The sequence below is a fragment of the Populus alba genome, chromosome 3 (genome assembly GCF_005239225.2).
Source record: "Populus alba chromosome 3, ASM523922v2, whole genome shotgun sequence".
In the NCBI taxonomy this organism is placed as follows: domain Eukaryota; kingdom Viridiplantae; phylum Streptophyta; class Magnoliopsida; order Malpighiales; family Salicaceae; genus Populus; species Populus alba.
In genome coordinates this window covers 10,865,831-10,884,215 of record NC_133286.1, presented here as the reverse complement: position 1 = coordinate 10,884,215, position 18,385 = coordinate 10,865,831, and the positions used below count along the sequence as shown (strand labels likewise).

Genomic DNA, 18,385 nt, shown 5'->3' with positions numbered 1-18,385 from the left:
TTTTGCACATTTCTTCTTTCTTTCTCTCTTTACCTTGGCCTTCAGCCACCACTACCCTTATCACCGGTTTTCCCACCATCACCTTCACCACAAGAAGCAAACACAACCACCAGCCGACCACTAAGAGCCACCGTCGGTTTCTCTCTTCTCTTTGCAGCCCCTCCTGTGTTTTTTTTTTCTTATTCTTCTTTTACTTCCTCTATTGCCGGCCATATCTGTCATGGCCTCAGCCACCGTCCTTAGGTCAGCCCCTCACCATTTCTACCACTAACTGGCTACCAAGCAGCCTTCACGACTCTCTCCCTCTTTTCCTTCCAGCGTTCTCTGCAACTTTTTTTCTTCCTCCCGTAGCCGAAGCCGGCCTCCACCGCTGCAATCATTGGCAGCACACCGTCATCCTCGACCAGACCACCACCACTCCAGGTTGTCCGCCCTCTCTCCCTTTCCACTTCTACGCTGCCCCTGTTCGATGAACAGAGGACGTGAATTATAATTCATGTCCATTGTTCATGCAATGGACTATACCTTATTATTATTTTTTAAAAATCCAAAAATTTTCAAAACAGTCATTTTCAAAAAAAATTGTGATTTTCTAGCATATTTTTTCTACCAATATTACATAATATCGAGCTGTATATTTATATTGTAAATTACAAATTCAGTATTAAAATACACGTTTTCTCAAAAAAAAATTCAAAAAATAATAATTTCAAAACATTTGCAAAAAAAAAATTATATTTTGTTGCATATAGCCAAATCCTGAAATTTTTACAAGCATATTGTTCATAAAACAAATTGCATCTTTTTCATGTTTAAAAAAAATCCAAAAATGGATATCATCATCAGTTTATGATTATCCATTAGGATTTGGCCAACATGTCAAAAATCTTTTTCCAATTTTTGTTTTAGGATCCAGATGTAGACTTTAATATTTATGGGTTGTAAAATTACACGATTTTCTTACCCAGACTCTCACAAACCATAGGTTCCTAGCGACCATAATACTAGGTGGCGACTCCTAATTATTAATCATAATTTTATGATCAAATCCAAAAAACTTTCCAACACACCACACCTCATATAAGAGGCACGACAAAGAGCCTTCACCATTGCCAGACGATGTTGCGTAGCTCACGTCCCGCGATACCTGACAATATTTAAAAGTTTGGTGTTACTTAAATAAGATAATTAATATGATCATGTTAAAAATTTATAATGAACTATTAAGGATAAATCATCCAATTAAAACCTCTTTTGTGTGTGGTTTCCAGTTGATTAATAAAAAGAGTTTATACTATACTTATTTCTAATACTATTAGTGGATCCTCTAACCTTGACATTTATTTTTATTATTGTTGAATCCTCACATTAATTTTACATCTCAAAGTCCTCTTTAACTTATTATTAGTATTATTATAGTTAATCTCCCTGTGGTTCGACCCCGATCTTGTTAGGTTATTTATTACTTCGACACTCCTACACTTGGGAGAAGATATCAATATTTTGGTTGTGTCAATATTCAAAATTGATGATAATAATGAAAATGAGTATAAATATACAAGAAATTCTATTCATAAATACCTAGTATTGGCTCATGCATAGACCTTGATAGTATATAGCTATATATATAGGTATATAAAACAAAACTTAATGAAAATAAAGAAGTGGACAAGTAAAAGACAATGCTCGTCGTAAAAGGCTTTTCTCAGTAACATAGGTTAGATTTTACAAAGGTACTTACACTTATGGCATAGTTGGATTCAATCCGTCTAATAATATCACTTGCAGCTAAAAAGCAATAGACAATTTACCAACTGGATGTGAAATTAGCATTTCTACAAGAGGAGTTACATGAAGAAGTGTTTGTTGAGCAGTGTCATAAGGACACCATACCTATGCTATGCTTCTGAACATACATGTCATAAAATAAATTATATAAAATCCATAATGTTTCGTAAACTTTCAAAATATTTCATCATCAAAATAAAATAAAACAAGAGTTCATAATACTTATTACATTAAATAAAATCCAAATGTTAAATAAAATAGTGTAATAATAGAGCATCTAAGACATCAAATAAAAAAACTTAAAAAAAAGCCTTGTTGAACAAGTAAAGTATACCGACCAAAACTGAAAAAGTTGGAACAATCAACAAAGTCTATATGCTAACAAAAACTAAGAACCTAAAATAATATTAAAAATGAGAGGTGAGTTCAATCAACTTAGTGAGAGAATAACATTTAACATACATCTTAGATATTAATAGTTTGTAAGTCGATATATCTTAATATAAATATATATAATAAACATATTAACATAGGGTAGTGGAATACATGTCAAATATCAGATGACACTCGAAGGTAACCACTATAAGAGCACCAGTCACCATAGGTCGGCATCTCTCTCACTAGCTAGGTATACAAAATACTATGTGCATATAAATTAATAACTATCTGTTAGCAAGAAGTTAACAATAGGTATATCAATATCAAGACATAATAGATATTCACATAATTATCAAAGCAATGTATATCATATCAAATAGAATTTAGTTCAACAGAATTCAGGTGCAAGTTCAAGAATAGATGAGTACTCAAAAAATAAAGCAACATGTATAAATATTCAAGAAATTAACTAGTTGTACTCATCATATAATCAACATACATATATTATTTATATTACATGCATATTACTCACTCGAAAAATAAAAGCAAAAAAACAAACGGATATAGAACCAGAGGTTGCTGAAGATCGTTAGGAGGAATATCAGCAGAACCTATAATAGATACATAAAACACTAAAAAACAACTCAAAGAAAAGTATCATAAAAAGATTAAAAACTCTAAACTTAAAGACCAAAACATAAATATAAGGTCGAACTGTTTCACCCGATTGATCCTAAATATAACCCAAACTGATCGAACATAACAAACCCGATAAAACTCTATTGTTTGGTCAACTGGTTGATCATAATGACCAATCGGTCGATTGGTTTAGACTATGATTGATCGACAATAAATAACCAACTGGTCGGTTGATTTAAAATAATGGGTCGATTGACAGCAAACAAATAACCAGTCGACCGGTTAAATCAACTGGTCGACTCGTTGATTGGGATTTCTAGAATCTCAATCTACTAGTCTTCCAAACTGCAGATTACACAAAAACACAATTTGATCTTCAACAACCCATGATTCCAATCATTCAACAACCCATGATTCCAATCATCAAATCAGATCATTTTATGCCAACTAATACCTTAATGAATCAATTAAATTCCTTAAATAATCCAATCATTAATTCAAAGAAAAATCATAAACACTTTTTAAGTCTTTTCATAATCAATTTTCTAATAAAAAATAATAAGAGATGGAATCACTTATGTATTTCTTTAACCTTTTTTTACTTAAAACTTGAGCTAAAACTGAAATCCTTGGTATATATAGGAGAAAGTTACAGTGGAGAGAAGAAAAGATGAAAAAAGGGTAAAACAATTCCTTAGTAACCTTTTTTTTTTTTAATATTTGGGTTAATTAGGTTAGGTTTTGGGCTGAACTTTTAACTGGGTCTGTTGGGCTAAAACATGGATCTTACAAGTAGCCTTAAGTTTATATGCATAAGGTTAAGGAACAATAGGTTAATAGGTTTAAAAAGTCTTTATACGAATTTAAGTAAGCTTCACGAGCTTGGTATAGTTGTATAGACGCTTATTTCATAAAGGAAGGCTTTGAAAAATATCTTTATGAACACACCTTGTTCATAAAGACAGTAAATGAAGGTAAAATTCTAATTATGAGCCTGCATGTTAATGATCTCATTTTTACTAGAAAATGATGAATCTATCTTTGCTAAATTTAAGAGTTAAATGATGTTTGAGTTTGACATGACTGATATTGAAAGATAAAATATTTTCTTGGTATAAAAATTACACAAAGATCTTATGGGATATTCATTAGCCAAAGAAATTATGCTTTAAAGGTCCTAGAGAGATTTGGAATAAGTAAAAGCAATTCGGTTCTTACTCCCATTGTCTCGGGTTGCAAACTGTTAAGAGATGAAGACGGAGTCAAAGTGGACAACATTTTGTACAAACAGGTTGTAAGAAGTCTTATATACTTAACTACTACTTGACCATACTTGATGTTTATGGTAAGTCTTATTAGCAGGTATATGAGTAGTCCTACTAAGCTTCATATGCAATCAACAAAGAGAGTCCTAAGGTATCGAAGAGGAACAATCAATTTTGGGGTGTTCTACAAAAAAAAAAGAAGGAAATAGAGACTTATTGGTTTACACGAACAATGGTCATATAAGAGACCAAGATGTTAAAAAAAAGCATTTCAGGTTATGTTTTCTTATGAAGTTCAAGGGTAGTATCATAGTCATTAAAGAAGCAGTTGATTGTAACTATATCAACCATAGAGACAAACTTCGTTGTTACAGCCTCTTATGCATGTCAGGTAGTATGGTTGAAAAGGATTCTGAAGATGTTTGGTAAAAAGCAAAATATACCTACAATTTCTCACTATGATAATAGCTCAACCATTAAACTTGCGAAGAATCTAGTAATGTATAGATGTAACAAGTATATAAGCGTTCGTTTTCATTTTCTTTATGAGCTTACAAAGGCAGGAACCATGAAGATGGTGCATTGCAACAATCAAAATCAAGTTGTAGATATGATGACAAAACCTCTCAAGTTGGATGCATTCTTGAAACTATGAAGTATGTTTGGTGTTTGTCTAAAATCATGTATAAACTGATTGTAAGCTGCATTTAGGGAGGAATTGTTGGGTTGTTGTTAAAATTATAGGCAGTTTGTTGCTGTTTGTTTCAGTAAATCTCTATTATTTAGGAAATATCTGCTTGTTTTGACTTGGTCTTTAGTTTGTTACCACGTAATTAGGTTTGTTAAAACATGGGTTGTTTTTCTGCTTTGTTGTTATTCTTCATAAAGCTACTTTATATAGTTATTTGTTTTAGTATATTAATAAAAGTTGAACTTTCTCAAAATATTGGTGATATGTTTAAGCTCTTGTTTCCATCATAAAAACCCTTAAAATAAATGTTTTGCATTACAAAATAAAAAATTAGGTTAATAATGTTAGCTAATGGTTTTGATATGAATATTTTTTTAGAGGTAGGCTTTATAGATATAAAAAAAAATTGATAGATTTTTAAAATATTTTTTTTTAGGAATCTTGGTAATTTGTCAATTTTTTACTTTTACCTTGTTTTAAAAAAAGAGAGAAAACACTTCGAGTAAGGACTTAAAGGTAAAACATTACAAAAAAGGATTTTGAGGCCGTTTGATAATGCAGTTGGACCTGAGGTGCAAAACCACAATTAAAATCTATTTGGTTATGTTTTAAACGTGGGTTGAAATTGGTGGGACCCATCACCCTAGTGGCCGAACCTATGGTTACAAAAAGGTTGGATGCAGCTGCTGCTAACCAACAGCAACCTCAACTTTGGTCATCCATCGACACTCTCCACTAAAAAAAAAGCCATTAGATAATTACTCACTCTCCCAGCAAATCAATTCAAATGTTCACTTATTCACTGTCAAAAAATTCAATGTAAATCCTCATCTACCTAAAGATGAAAACTAAAATCTCGCATCGTTCACCATTTCCATAAGCACTCGTTTCTTCCCACCTAGTAGATCCCTCCTCCCTCAGAAGTTTTTCCCTTCTGTTTTTCTACCCGAGACACCTTGCCAAGCTCCTGATCTTGTGAGGTTGCTGCAAAATTGTAGTCGTTTCTTCTCACTGTGTTTATCCCTCCTTCTCACACACAAAAAAAAATTGAGCTCATAAACATACTCACTGCAAAAAAGTTCTCTCCTCTACTATTAAAAATAATTGCCCTTTCTGTTTTTCTACCCGAAACGCCTTGCCAAGCACCTGATGTTGTAAATCTGCTTAATATAAAGGTATATTGCCATTTGTATCATTTTTTAGTTCATCTGCATCAGCTTAAAATAATTTCCCCTTTTGTATTTCTTCTCACAATTTGTTTGGGATTGTTGATGTTATGCTTGCAGAGCTGAGTTCATGTGAGAGGCAAAAGAACAAGGGGACACTGAGAAACTATTTGGACAAAAAAGGAGACAGTGCTGTAGTAGAGATTATGTGTTTCTGTTAACCAATTACGCCTCCCTAAAGATAATTATACAAATGTATATATGTTTAGGTGTTGTGTATTGTTCTGGGTTACAATATTATGAATATGTTGTGTTGTGAGGATTGTGAATTAAGCACAATAATGTTTTTACATAGATGCCGATATGGAACAAAAATTAGGTGTTGTGATAATAGGTTAATTAACAATCTGTTTGTTTTAGAAAAATTTACATTGCTGTGTAGACAATACCGTTTTGCAGAATTTGATGTAGTGTTAATTCGAATACTATTGTTGCCATTTGAGTCCAAATCTGTGCTGCTTCATATGATATTGTTTTTATGACTTGATCCTATATAATGCCAGTTTATATTGATTTCTTTTGGGATTTGAGAACTGGGAGGCGATGGTTTATGAGAAGGAATCCACAATTTCACTATCTAACAGAAAAAAAAATGTTTAGAATCTGTTTGATATGTTTAGGATTTCGAATGATGAAAGAAACTTAGTTGACTGCTAATGTCTTTGAATTATTTTGATGAAGCACCACTGCAATTACCTCATGTATTATATAACAATAATATAAGCCAACTGCCTGTTTCATCAATTATTATACACAGAAAGTATACTATAAGACAACTATGTTTCATGAAGATGTGCAGTATTGATGTGTGCTGTTTGTAGGACATATGCATGTTGTATGGAAGGGCTAGAATTGTTATAGAATGGTAATCACTTGTAGGACACAGTATAAGTTCAAAAATTACTATAGACAAACAACTTTGAATTTAATTGTTCTTTACAATACTGGTTGTAGTACATCATTGCATGTTATCTACACTTCCATCCAATATTACGCAAATTATTAGCATGTTATAATTAATTAATAATGTTTTCTTACAAATATGTTATCCAACTAGGCTTGGATAATCCTGAAACTATTGATAAAGCTGCTTGGAATAAAGAAATGTTGAATGTCTATTGTGACCTTTGCATCAAGGCTATCAATATGGGAATTGAGACCGAATACTCATTTCAAAACAAGGTTGGTTGGAAATATTACTGACGTCTTTCAAAAAACAAACCCGGTTATGCATTCACGAAGACATAGATTAAAGAACAAATGGGATGGCTGCAAAAAGAATTGGAGGATATAGATGAATCTCATTTCAGAAACTGGTGTGGGCTGGAGTGTAGAATTAAGGACACTTTCTACAAGTGATGAGTGGTGGAAAGCAAAAATTCAGGTTATTTGTCTGTCTCCTTAATTTTTAATTTGGTTAAATCTTAGTTTAGTAATTACCAAAATATTTAGGCAAGCTGCATTAAATAATTCCATTTGTTTTGTGTAGGAAATAAGAGGAGCAAAAAAAATTAAGCAAACTGGTATCGAACCGTATTTATGTTTGAAGTTCGACATAATGTTCTCAAACATTGTAGCTACTAGAGAGTATGCATAAGCACCATCGACTAGAGTCCTCAATGATGATAATATTGGTGTTGCTGAGGATCCAAATGCCAATGATGAACAACCTGATTTGGAAGAAGGAAGCGGTGATTTAGAAAAGGATGGAATTCTAAATTTCACCAATGATGTATGCAATATGGTTAAAGGGGTTAATATGTTAAGCAGTAGCAACACACACATCAGTGGAAAGAGAAAAGAAAGAGAATGTCTTGACATCCAAGCAGGGGAAAAAAAGAAGTTCTGGAATTGGGATGCAAGTACTAACTGTCAATGGTTTGATCAAATGGTTGATAATATGTCAAAAAATAGTGATTCCATATCTATATGTAGAGATAAGAAATGTTGTAGTATTCATGAGGTTATGACTGAGTTACACTCAATAGAAGAAGTTCATATTGGTGATATTTTCATACGTATGCTACTGAGTTCTTAGGTATCAGAAGGAATAGAGAAATATGGTCAACTATGGGTAGTTTTGAAAACAAGATGAAATGGTTGCATAAAATGTTTACACGGTGTAAAACACCTTAGACGGAGAGGTATATATTGATCCCAAATGCATGCTTTTATTTATTTGTTGCTAATATTATTATCTAAATTGTTATGTAAACTATATCAAATGTCTTATCAATTATGTATATTTGCAGAGATCTGAAGTGATAATCGGCCCAGGATTGTTCAAGGACCCTATTTGTAATTTTAACAATTCTCAAATCTGACATGGAGAGATTATCTGCAAGTTCTATTTTCGGTTATGCAGCATTAATATTTGTTATTTTCATGCTAAGGATTGTATATTAAACTATCGAAAAGTTATAGTGTTATTCAATACTTGCTAAGTATTATTAATTGTAATCTGGAAAAGTTTCTATGTATTTGTAATGCCAATTAATGATGTGGACAATGCATTTTAGATTTTACAAAATATGCATGCTTTGACTACCACTGGTAGAAAATTGCAAAACAAATGGTTATTAAATTATCAACAATTAAAATTTGGAGATTATAAAGTATACAAGTTCGAAAAATCCAATTATAAATCCATTTAAAAAAAATCAGCCTTTTTCTTAGTTTTAGTTTGGGTTTGATATAAAAATTGTAGTCTAGAAGCTTATTTGAACGATGAAAATCCTTGGTCAGGAACTTTAGTACATTCGAGAGTTGGTCAGTCGGTGAGAACTGTCATGTGTATTATCATACAATGCAAGGAACTTGTGATAAAAACTTTTGATGTTGTAAAATATAAAGGTTGTTAACTTATTAATTTTTATTTCCAATTACAAATGTGATGTGGATTAACGATAAGGAAAAAAAACAATATACAAAATATGAAACATATTAAAAAAGTAAAAAGGAAAAAAATGCAAGGATTCGAAATACAATTCACATGCAAAAACTAGCTAACTGGTACACTGTGATAGAACTGCTCCTGACCTTACACTTTGGTTACAGAAGATAAAAAGTAAAAAGAAAAAAAATGCAAGGATTCGAAATACAATTCACATGCAAAAACTAGCTAACTGGTATACTGTGATAGAACTGCTCCTGACCTTACACTTTGGTTACAAAAGATAAAAAGTAAAAAGAAGAAAAAAAATGCAAGGATTCGAAATACAATTCACATGCAAAAACTAGCTGACTGGTACACTGTTATAGAACTACTCCTGACCTTACACTTTGGTTACAAAAGATAAAAAGTAAAAAAGAAAAAAATGCAAGATTCGAAATACAATTCACATGCAAAAACTAGTTAACTGGTACATTGCAATAGAACTGCTCCCGACCTTGCACTTTGGTTATAGAAGATAAAAGGTAATAAACATGAGCTGTTAAATATCGAGCATGTGTGATAAGGGAGGAACCAAAATGAAAGGGGAAATAAGAAGCAACCTCACTTGTACACAAAACTCTGTTATCTGCAATGCTTTAAAAAGAGAAAACAAGGCAGTAGAGATAGAAAAGTAGGGGAACGAACTCATAGGATAGCAGAGGCAACCATAGGATAAACAGAGGGCCACCACCACCAACCTTCCTCGTCGCCACTACAACAACCGTCTACCTTTATCGTCATCAACATCAGCACCACCAACATCAGGGATAGAAACGACCGCCACAGGGAAAAAACACAGCAGAGGCAGTGAGAAGAAGTATAGCAGCTTCAGGCAAAAAAACAAGGCATCGCGGGATATAAAACCAGGCCGCTGCCACCTACCTTCCTCGTCTCCACCATAGCAATCGTCTGGAATTATTGGCGTTAACTGCAGTAGCACTATCAGTGGGGAGAGAAGTAAGCGAAATATAATGGAGAGTAAGAAGATCAAGAACATAGGAAACATTCCATCATTAAAGTTTACCGCATTTCCATTGCCAACCAGACTTCGCCGCCGCCAAGGGTGACCTCCTCTACCCTTTTCATTCTCCTTCACTCTCTGTTTGATCACCAATTGTCGATATCACTATTCCTGGCCTGGAGGAAAATTTTTATCCAGGTCTGACTTAGTAAAAAAAAAGTGAAAAAAATTTCGTAACAAATACTTTCAAAAAAAATTTGTTTTAATAGTTTTGTTAGTGTGAAGACGTAGACTATAATAGTTGTGTGGTGTAAAAATTAAACGATAAGTATTACTATCAGGAATATTGTGTTGTTAATAGTTGGAAAAAAATGTTTAACATGAATTCAATTGTTTATTTATGTAGGATTATACATATGGAAGAAGCACGTTTAAATGCAATATTCAATGAAGCTCTTGATGATTATTATAATAACATAATGGATCATGTTGTTGATCACATTAATTATCGTGGTGATGATGACAACGGTGGCTCAGGAGGGGATGGTGACGACGACGACGATGATGATAGTGATGATGATGAAGAACGTTTGGAAGCGAGATTTGATATGAAAAAGTTAAGATTGTGTGCATAGCTAGGCAATAAACATGTATTTATGTTTAGTTATATACATAAGAGAATCATGCATGGTTTTCATACAATACAGGCATAACATTGGTTAACTGAAGTTTTACGAGGACATTGGCAACGATGTGTCAACATGTTTAGAATGGACACATCAACTTTGTTGAGCCTGTGTAGTGATTTAGAAACAACATATGGGTTAAAGCCTTCGAGACGGATGAATGTGATTGAAAAAGTTGCTATATATTTTTCTATAGTATAATAGCAGGATTAGTGAGCATCGAATAGGGAAGGTTCAAGAGCGATTTCAATATTCGAGAGAAACTGTTATCGGGTAGATGCATTTATAAGAAGTCCTCGTAGCCGTATGATTTGTTTGCAATCGATGTGGGATAAAACCAGATGACCGAGTTTACAAGCACTCCATGAGAAATTGCAATATATCCAAGATATATGCCTCATTTCAAGGTAAGAAAAATATTTGTTTTATTATTGTCAGTATTCAATGCAAAAATTGTTTTATGCATGTTAGTAAGTAACTCCATCATATTATCAATGCTTTTTTTTTTTGTCAGAATTGTATTGGTACAATTGATGAAACACATGTGCGGGCTTGCATATCAACCGCAAATAAAATTTCATTTATTGAAAGAAAAGATGTTTCGACTCAAAATATAATGGTTGCTTATAGTTTTGACATATGATTCACAGTTTGTGTGGGGCAGGGATAGGAAAAGGTAGTGCCTACGATACATATATTTTTCATGAGGCAACTAAGAATATAAATATAAAATTCCCTAAACCACCAGAAGTTAGTAGTTATACAATATAACTTGTTATGTACTTATACATATAAAATTTGTTTCTTATTTACTCATTACATGATGAATTTTGATGTTGTTTCTAATTACAGGTAAATACTATTTGGTTGATGCTAGATATCCAAATGAGTATGGTTATTTAGGTTCCTATAAAGGTGAAGAGATATCACTTATAAGATTTTAGGCATTATGGATAACCCTTAGAAACCGGCAAGAAGTTTTTAATCGTGCACATATCCATCGCTACGTAATGTCATAGAATGATCTTTTGGAGTATGGAAACAAAGGTGGAGGATTTTACAAAACGTGCCTGCTTATCCATACAAAATGCAAGTTGAATTTGTAGTGGCATCAAAGTGGCACTACATAATTACATTAGAAGAAGATTGCACGATGATGTTTGTTTTGCAAAATTTTGATCGCAATCCTAGTTATGTTCCTAATGAAATTTTAACCAGATATTATGACACACTCTAAAAATCAATGGAAACAGTAGTCAAGGCAAAATGAATTTCGTACGTGATGAGATTGCAAGATAGTTTAATGGAACAATAATAACAATAAATTTATATATTTATATAAAGTATTTTTGTCTTAATGATTATCCTAGATAGCAGTAGAATAACTCTACAATATTTCAATTACAAAACAAGAATATTAAATATGTCTTTTTATAATTATTTTATTACCTTAATTTGAAAAGCTTGCTTGTTTGGGATTATGTTAGCGAAGTGGCCAATTCATAGTGCTTTTCATTAACGAAGCATCAATATATATTTTTTTTATGTTGTAAAAAAATATGTTTGAGACTGGCATGCAAAAACGATATGAAAACATAAAAATTCAAATTAAAAAAATTTTATTCTGAAAAAAAAATTCAACATTCTTTGGTAAACACGGTTTGTGACCGCAATAACGATTACAAATACATTAGATTTCTTTTTGTTCAATCTCAATTTCAACGACAGTTTTACCCAAACATCATATTTTTCAAAAACCAACCTTAATTAAAAGTACTTTTTATAAAATAATTTTTTCAAAACCACAACCACAACAACAACTTCAATATCAAACACATCTAGTCATGGTAGTTGCCTACACGATCCACAAAGCTCATCCAAAGCCAATACTTTTTCTTAAAAATTTTTCTTTTGCACAATCACCTGACATTAAGAGGGAATGACATTTTATAATTCATCCTCTCTCACAAATTATTTTATTATATTTATATAAGATTAAATATTCTATCATATTGATATTCATTTGGGTTTTATAAATATAATATACTGAAAAATATAAAAAATACTAAAGAGTGAATGACATTTCCAAATTTAGGAAAATGAATATGATAGTTTGGAAAAAAAATCATTATATCAATTTTATCCACATGAGGCAAACACAAGTAGTTTTCCTTAAGGTGGTGAGGCAAAAAATATCTTCTCATTAAAAAATATTTAACTGATATATATATATTAGTATATATATATATATTGTATATGATAAAATCATATGGAGACATTAAAAAATCTAATTTAATTAATTATGAATGTATAAATAAATCTTAATTATGATGTTTGATGGTTGTTTAAAACTACTCCGAAAAATAACTTAGTGTAATATATATAAGGTAATGTCTTGGAATATATATCTTGTATTATTATTTTTTTATTTTGAAAGTATAGAAATTTATTTTAAAAAATATATTTAATTTTATATATTTTTCTTTTTTTAATAAGAAACCGTTTAAATTGAATTCAATTAAAAGATTTTAATAAAATCTAATGTTTGGAAAAAAAAATTAAGTGTTAAGAAATTGAATTTAAAAACTTATAATTTCAATCTTTTAAAAATAATATAAAAGTAAATTTATATGGTCAAAATCTCTAATTTAACTACACCAAAAATATATTAATGTTAAAATTAGATTTTTTTTAAAATATCCATTTACTCATTTTTTTGAAAGATTTTTAAAGTAAATGTGACAGTGTAATATAAAAAACAAAATAAATTAAATTTTATCTTTTTCAAATAAATAAGCTGAATTTCAATTAATATTATGATTAAATTCAATTATAAAAAAATTAATTCCAAGCAACCTATAAATATGTTTTTATTTTTAATATACATATATATATATATGTGATTTTCATGTTGATACATTAACCAAACTCAAATTGGAGAATAAAACATAAGCCCAATAACATTAGAGTGGGTCAAGTCTAAAAGTAAAAAGAGCATATCTTATTTACTTTGTGTTTTTTTTTTTTTTTTTTGAAATTACTTGTTGCAGACAGACAGGCAGACACACAAATAGATAGGAATTGCAGCTTTCCTTAAGATCTCTGTTATTTTGGTGTGCGGTTTTTTTTCTTTCAATTTTATTACACATAGATTTCTACTACCATCGTATCTCTTCTTCCTCAAATCCCTTAGTCCAAAACCAAATATTCACTTGCTATATAATCAGGTAATTTTTTTTTTTTTTCCGGCATGTTTAGTTGATTATTGAATGATAGTTTTTTTTATTGGTTCTATAACCTTGTGATTGCATTGTTTAATGGGGTCTTAATTGGGTTTTTTTGTTCGATTCGTGACGATGGATCGCAGGGATCTTGTTTACTTTATGTTGATGAATTATAAAAGAAAGATTGGAGGTTTTGTTTCTGTTATGATTTCTTTTCTAATAATGGCTTTTCAATTGTTTTTATTTTGTTAATCAGTAGACAATTACAGAAACTGAATCATGGGTTTTGTTTTTTGTTTAGCATATTTTATTCCTTTCTTAGATTTCTGATAAATTACATCCTAATGCTTTGATGCCAAATTTAGCTTGAGGAATGCTTCTTTTTTTTTTCGAATTTTTTAATTGAACATTGGTTTTGTAGACTGAATTTTGAACAAATTTGCTGCTTTGGCCTCTCATGGATCTGGGTTTTCTATTCTTAACGTAATGCAGTTACTTTGTATATCTGAGGAAGTAAAAAAGTAAGTAAAGATGGTGAAGCTGACATTGATTGCTCGTGTTACGGATGGTCTTCCGCTAGCAGAGGGACTGGATGATGGTCGTGATGTGAAAGATGCTGAAATGTACAAACAGCAGGTCAAGGCACTTTTCAAGAACCTTGCATCTGGCCACAACGATGCTTCGAGGATGTCAATTGAAACTGGCCCTTATATTTTCCAGTATCCTGCATTTTTTTTTTCTGGATCTGATCATTTCATAACCTTTGGAAGTTTGTCTTGATAGCCTGACATTCATGTACACTGCTCCTTAAACATTTTGTTAGACTTGCTTAGCATGTCTACACTTGTCTTTAACATTTCTATTTTTAGATTATCTCCCTCCAACACTTTAACGATCTTGCCCCTACTGCAGATTCAGAATCAAGCCCTTATTAGTTATTCTCATAAGTTTTATATGTTGCTGCATATTTGTTAACAGTTTAATGGCACTGCAGAGAACTCATAGAAAAAGTTGTTTTTCTTACTGATTGTACATCTGCGTAAGTGTATTTTTCTGGTTGTGAAAGCAGCTGCACCTGCGTAAATGTATCTGTTTTCCTGTTTGTTGGTGGTTTTCATTCAACTTTATGGGGTAATTTGGCCCATCTGTTTTAATTAAAGTGAAAATTAGCTTTATCATGCAGTGAGCTTGCATGTGCATTTTATTTATGTTTCCCTAATTACCTAATTTATGCTCATGTGATGCTACTTGGTAATATCAATTCACATTGTCAATTCCTCTTTCTGAATTTCAAACTGTGACATTTATTTATTTATTGTATTTTGTAAAATTCATTTCAAAATTTCTGTTGTCTTATTATTCTCTCTTAAAGTCAACCATTCTAGATGTGTTCCTTCACTTGAGATTTTAGTTATATTATTGAAGGACGTGTGTGTTACCTCACTATGTGCGACCGTTCTTATCCTAAGAAGCTTGCCTTTCAATACCTAGAAGACCTTAAGAATGAATTTGAGCGTGTCAATGGGCCTCAAATTGAAACTGCTGCTAGACCATATGCCTTCATTAAATTTGGTAGGTTTTTTTTTTTTTTTAAAATCCTGAATGAATTAGAATTGTTCTTATAGATACTTGATGTTCTCTTACATTCTCTTTGGAACTTCTTCTAGGCTTGATTTTGTTTTTTGTGTTTATGTTCTTAAGATACTTTTATACAGAAAACAAAAAAATTGTACCAGGACACCCGCACGCAACGGAATATTGCTAAGTTGAATGATGAGCTGTATGAAGTGCACCAAATAATGACTCGCAATGTGCAGGAAGTTCTGGGTGTTGGTGAAAAGCTGGACCGTAAGATATCCAATTTTACTACTAACAAATACTATTTTCTCTATCATGTTTATTTTCTTTTATTGCAAGAGCTTACAACGAATGCTCGATTGATTTTTTTTATGATTATGGTGCAAGTAAAACGTGATCTATGTCTGTACTTGAAATATAGGTTTTAATATATGTTTAGATGTTGTACTATTGATTAGATTAAGTGATTGTTATTTAAGTATGATCAACTAGGATACGCTACCAAGTAATTGTTGCTTTTAGTAAGCATGAGTTATATATGCTAGGAGAGATGTATGCTTTTTCCTTGGTCAATGAATTTGGTCTTTCGATTATTATGAAGCTGACAAGCACTAGTAACTTATTGATTTAGGGCAGTCCCCGTCACCTAATCTCCTTGATCATGTATCTCCACATAGAATTGGTACACTAACCATATTTTTCCAGGGCTGCCATTATTCTGCAAGTATATAACACTAGATTTATGAACTCCCATGGGGAATCTTATTCATCCCTTTGAAAGCGGTGTTTTTTTTTTTCCCTACTAATAACTTAAGCTGAACTAAATCATGTTTCTTGCATGTTACTTGATTTTGGTCAAATTACCCATGTTGTTTTTTGCATGGAAGTGACAGACTACACATCTATTTTTTGCTCCATCATTTGTTTTTAATCACTCCTTTCTTCTTCTTGGATAAAAGATGCTACATTCTTACCTTTCTTCCCCCTCTACATATATTCACAAAATTCTCTCTTGCATATCTGGTGACAATGCAGAGGTCAGTCAAATGTCAAGTCGGTTAACATCAGAATCCCGTGTATATGCTGACAAGGCAAGAGATTTGAATCGACAGGTTAGTGCCATCTGATAGTTAACATACAGTTTTAATCCAACCGACACTTTAGCAATTTGTTCTCTATTTATATGCTTTTTATCCAATATGCTCTTTCCCTGCTGGTTTTGTTCCTGTGGAGGTTTCTAGGGCTAAGTCTTGTTGAAGGCCTCTGGACATGAGCTCTATGTGGTATATTATTGTTAAACAAAGAATCATTCTTATGTCCTTGCAGAGGAATATCTATTGTGCATTCAAGTGTTTTATAGTTGTTTCGCTAGACTAGCCCCCTTGATATTTTTCATTTGCCATTACCCATGGTAAACTACAGGATTGTGACTGAAAAGACAAAAGAAGAATAAGTTGATGTGGCTCACATGCTTAAAATTTAATTGGGTGCTCCACAATTGCTATGAGACTATGAACTGTGCTTACCACTGCTTTTAGTTTCCTTTTTTAAGATATAATTTTTTTTGGCAAATTCTTTCAGAGAGAATATGGATTTCAGGATTGTTTCCTGCTGGCTTTAACCATAGTTCTAGCTAGAATTTTAAAGTTGTCTCCATGCTTGTTTTAACATAATTTTCTGTATTTATATATATGTATTATGATAAATGTTGGCATTGGCTACTGCTAAAGTTCTTGACAAATGCTGAAACCATAAGCCTATGTAGTAAATACACTTGAAATTTACTTATGATCTGCTCTACACTATTTGAGTGCAGGCCTTAATTCGAAAGTGGGCCCCTGTTGCCATTGTGCTAGGAGTTGTCTTCCTCCTCTTTTGGATTAAAACAAAGCTCTGGTGATCCAATGGCCTCTTGTGGTTTCTGAAAAACGTTGCATGTTTTCCTGGGTTTCTCTGCATTGTAGTTGCTCGCCTGTGTTCGTGATACAAGTTCAAATTTCAGATTGGAGACTGGACACGCATGAAGGCTTAATCATGTTTCAAAGTGGACTTTAGTTTTTGTTCATGGCAGGCTCTAGTTAAAAGGACTGGTTCTTTATGCACGTCCAAACTACATATGGAAATGTGAAAGAGAAACCCCTGATCTTACAATTAGGCAAGGATCAAATATATATTGGGTACAGTATGAGGATTTTCTGAATTCTCAACACTCTATATAGGCCTTATATAAATATCTATAATTCATTAATGTCCAATAAGTGCTCTAGATTACATTGATACACAGCCTGCAATTCACAATTCACCTTCGTGATTTATGTGTGCACCCCTCTTGTTTATTTACCACAACATTTTGGTAAAGCATTATAACCATACAGTTTGCTGGAAGTTTTCAGGTGCCATATGCCATGATCCGCCGTAGTCCACATGGTGAAGTTTGCTAGTATTTTTGACAGCTTGGACAGCGCGTGATGATTCTATGGCTTGTTGATGATTGAGAATGAGTGAACTTTAAATTTCTGTGTGCTGCAGCCCATGATACAAATAGGTATCTGTGAGATTCACTCACTTTCTCCGGGGAAAGAATGTGACATATCTTGTAGTTGCCCTGTTAATTTATATAAACCCTGGTTTCCGTTCGTCTAATCCTTTTGCACCGATTAGTGGCGCCACGCAATGGCCTCCAGACATATGGATGATTAAAAGGAATCTTCGAGCAGATGGGATTGGCACCAAGAAACCAACTTTCTCTATTTCTGGATCACAGAACAGAGTATTTATTTGGGGAGTGGAAAAGAAATTGAAGTAAAGGATGAATTGCGTGAATGATAACGACGGAAAGTAGTCTAACTTAGTAGGCCTTCTTCTCTTCATGATCACATCGCTTTCAGTTTGAACAGCCATAGCAATAATGAATCCGAAGAGCATGGCAGAATCAATACTTTCTAAGAAATTTTATTAACCTCTACAGGCTTTCAATTTTAACCGAAGTACTAGATTCTTACGCCTTTGCTTTT

The 18,385-nt window shown here is 32.3% G+C and overlaps 1 protein-coding gene across 2 annotated transcripts; it reads left to right on the top strand.

Moving 5' to 3' along the window:
- The first annotated feature begins 13,596 nt into the window (after positions 1-13,596).
- LOC118038042 (25.3 kDa vesicle transport protein SEC22-1) lies at positions 13,597-17,640 on the top strand. 2 transcript variants are annotated; one of them, XM_073407889.1, is made up of 7 exons: positions 13,597-13,796; positions 13,937-13,983; positions 14,286-14,512; positions 15,205-15,365; positions 15,495-15,641; positions 16,407-16,483; positions 17,188-17,640. In XM_073407889.1, the coding sequence occupies exons 3-7, from the start codon at positions 14,325-14,327 to the stop codon at positions 17,269-17,271; spliced, it is 657 nt and encodes a 218-aa protein (XP_073263990.1). In that variant the 5' UTR covers positions 13,597-13,796; positions 13,937-13,983; positions 14,286-14,324; the 3' UTR covers positions 17,272-17,640. The 2 variants fall into 2 exon arrangements, with proteins under 2 accessions (XP_073263990.1, XP_034900201.1); XM_035044310.2 differs by lacking the exon at positions 13,937-13,983.
- The last annotated feature ends 745 nt before the right edge of the window (positions 17,641-18,385 follow it).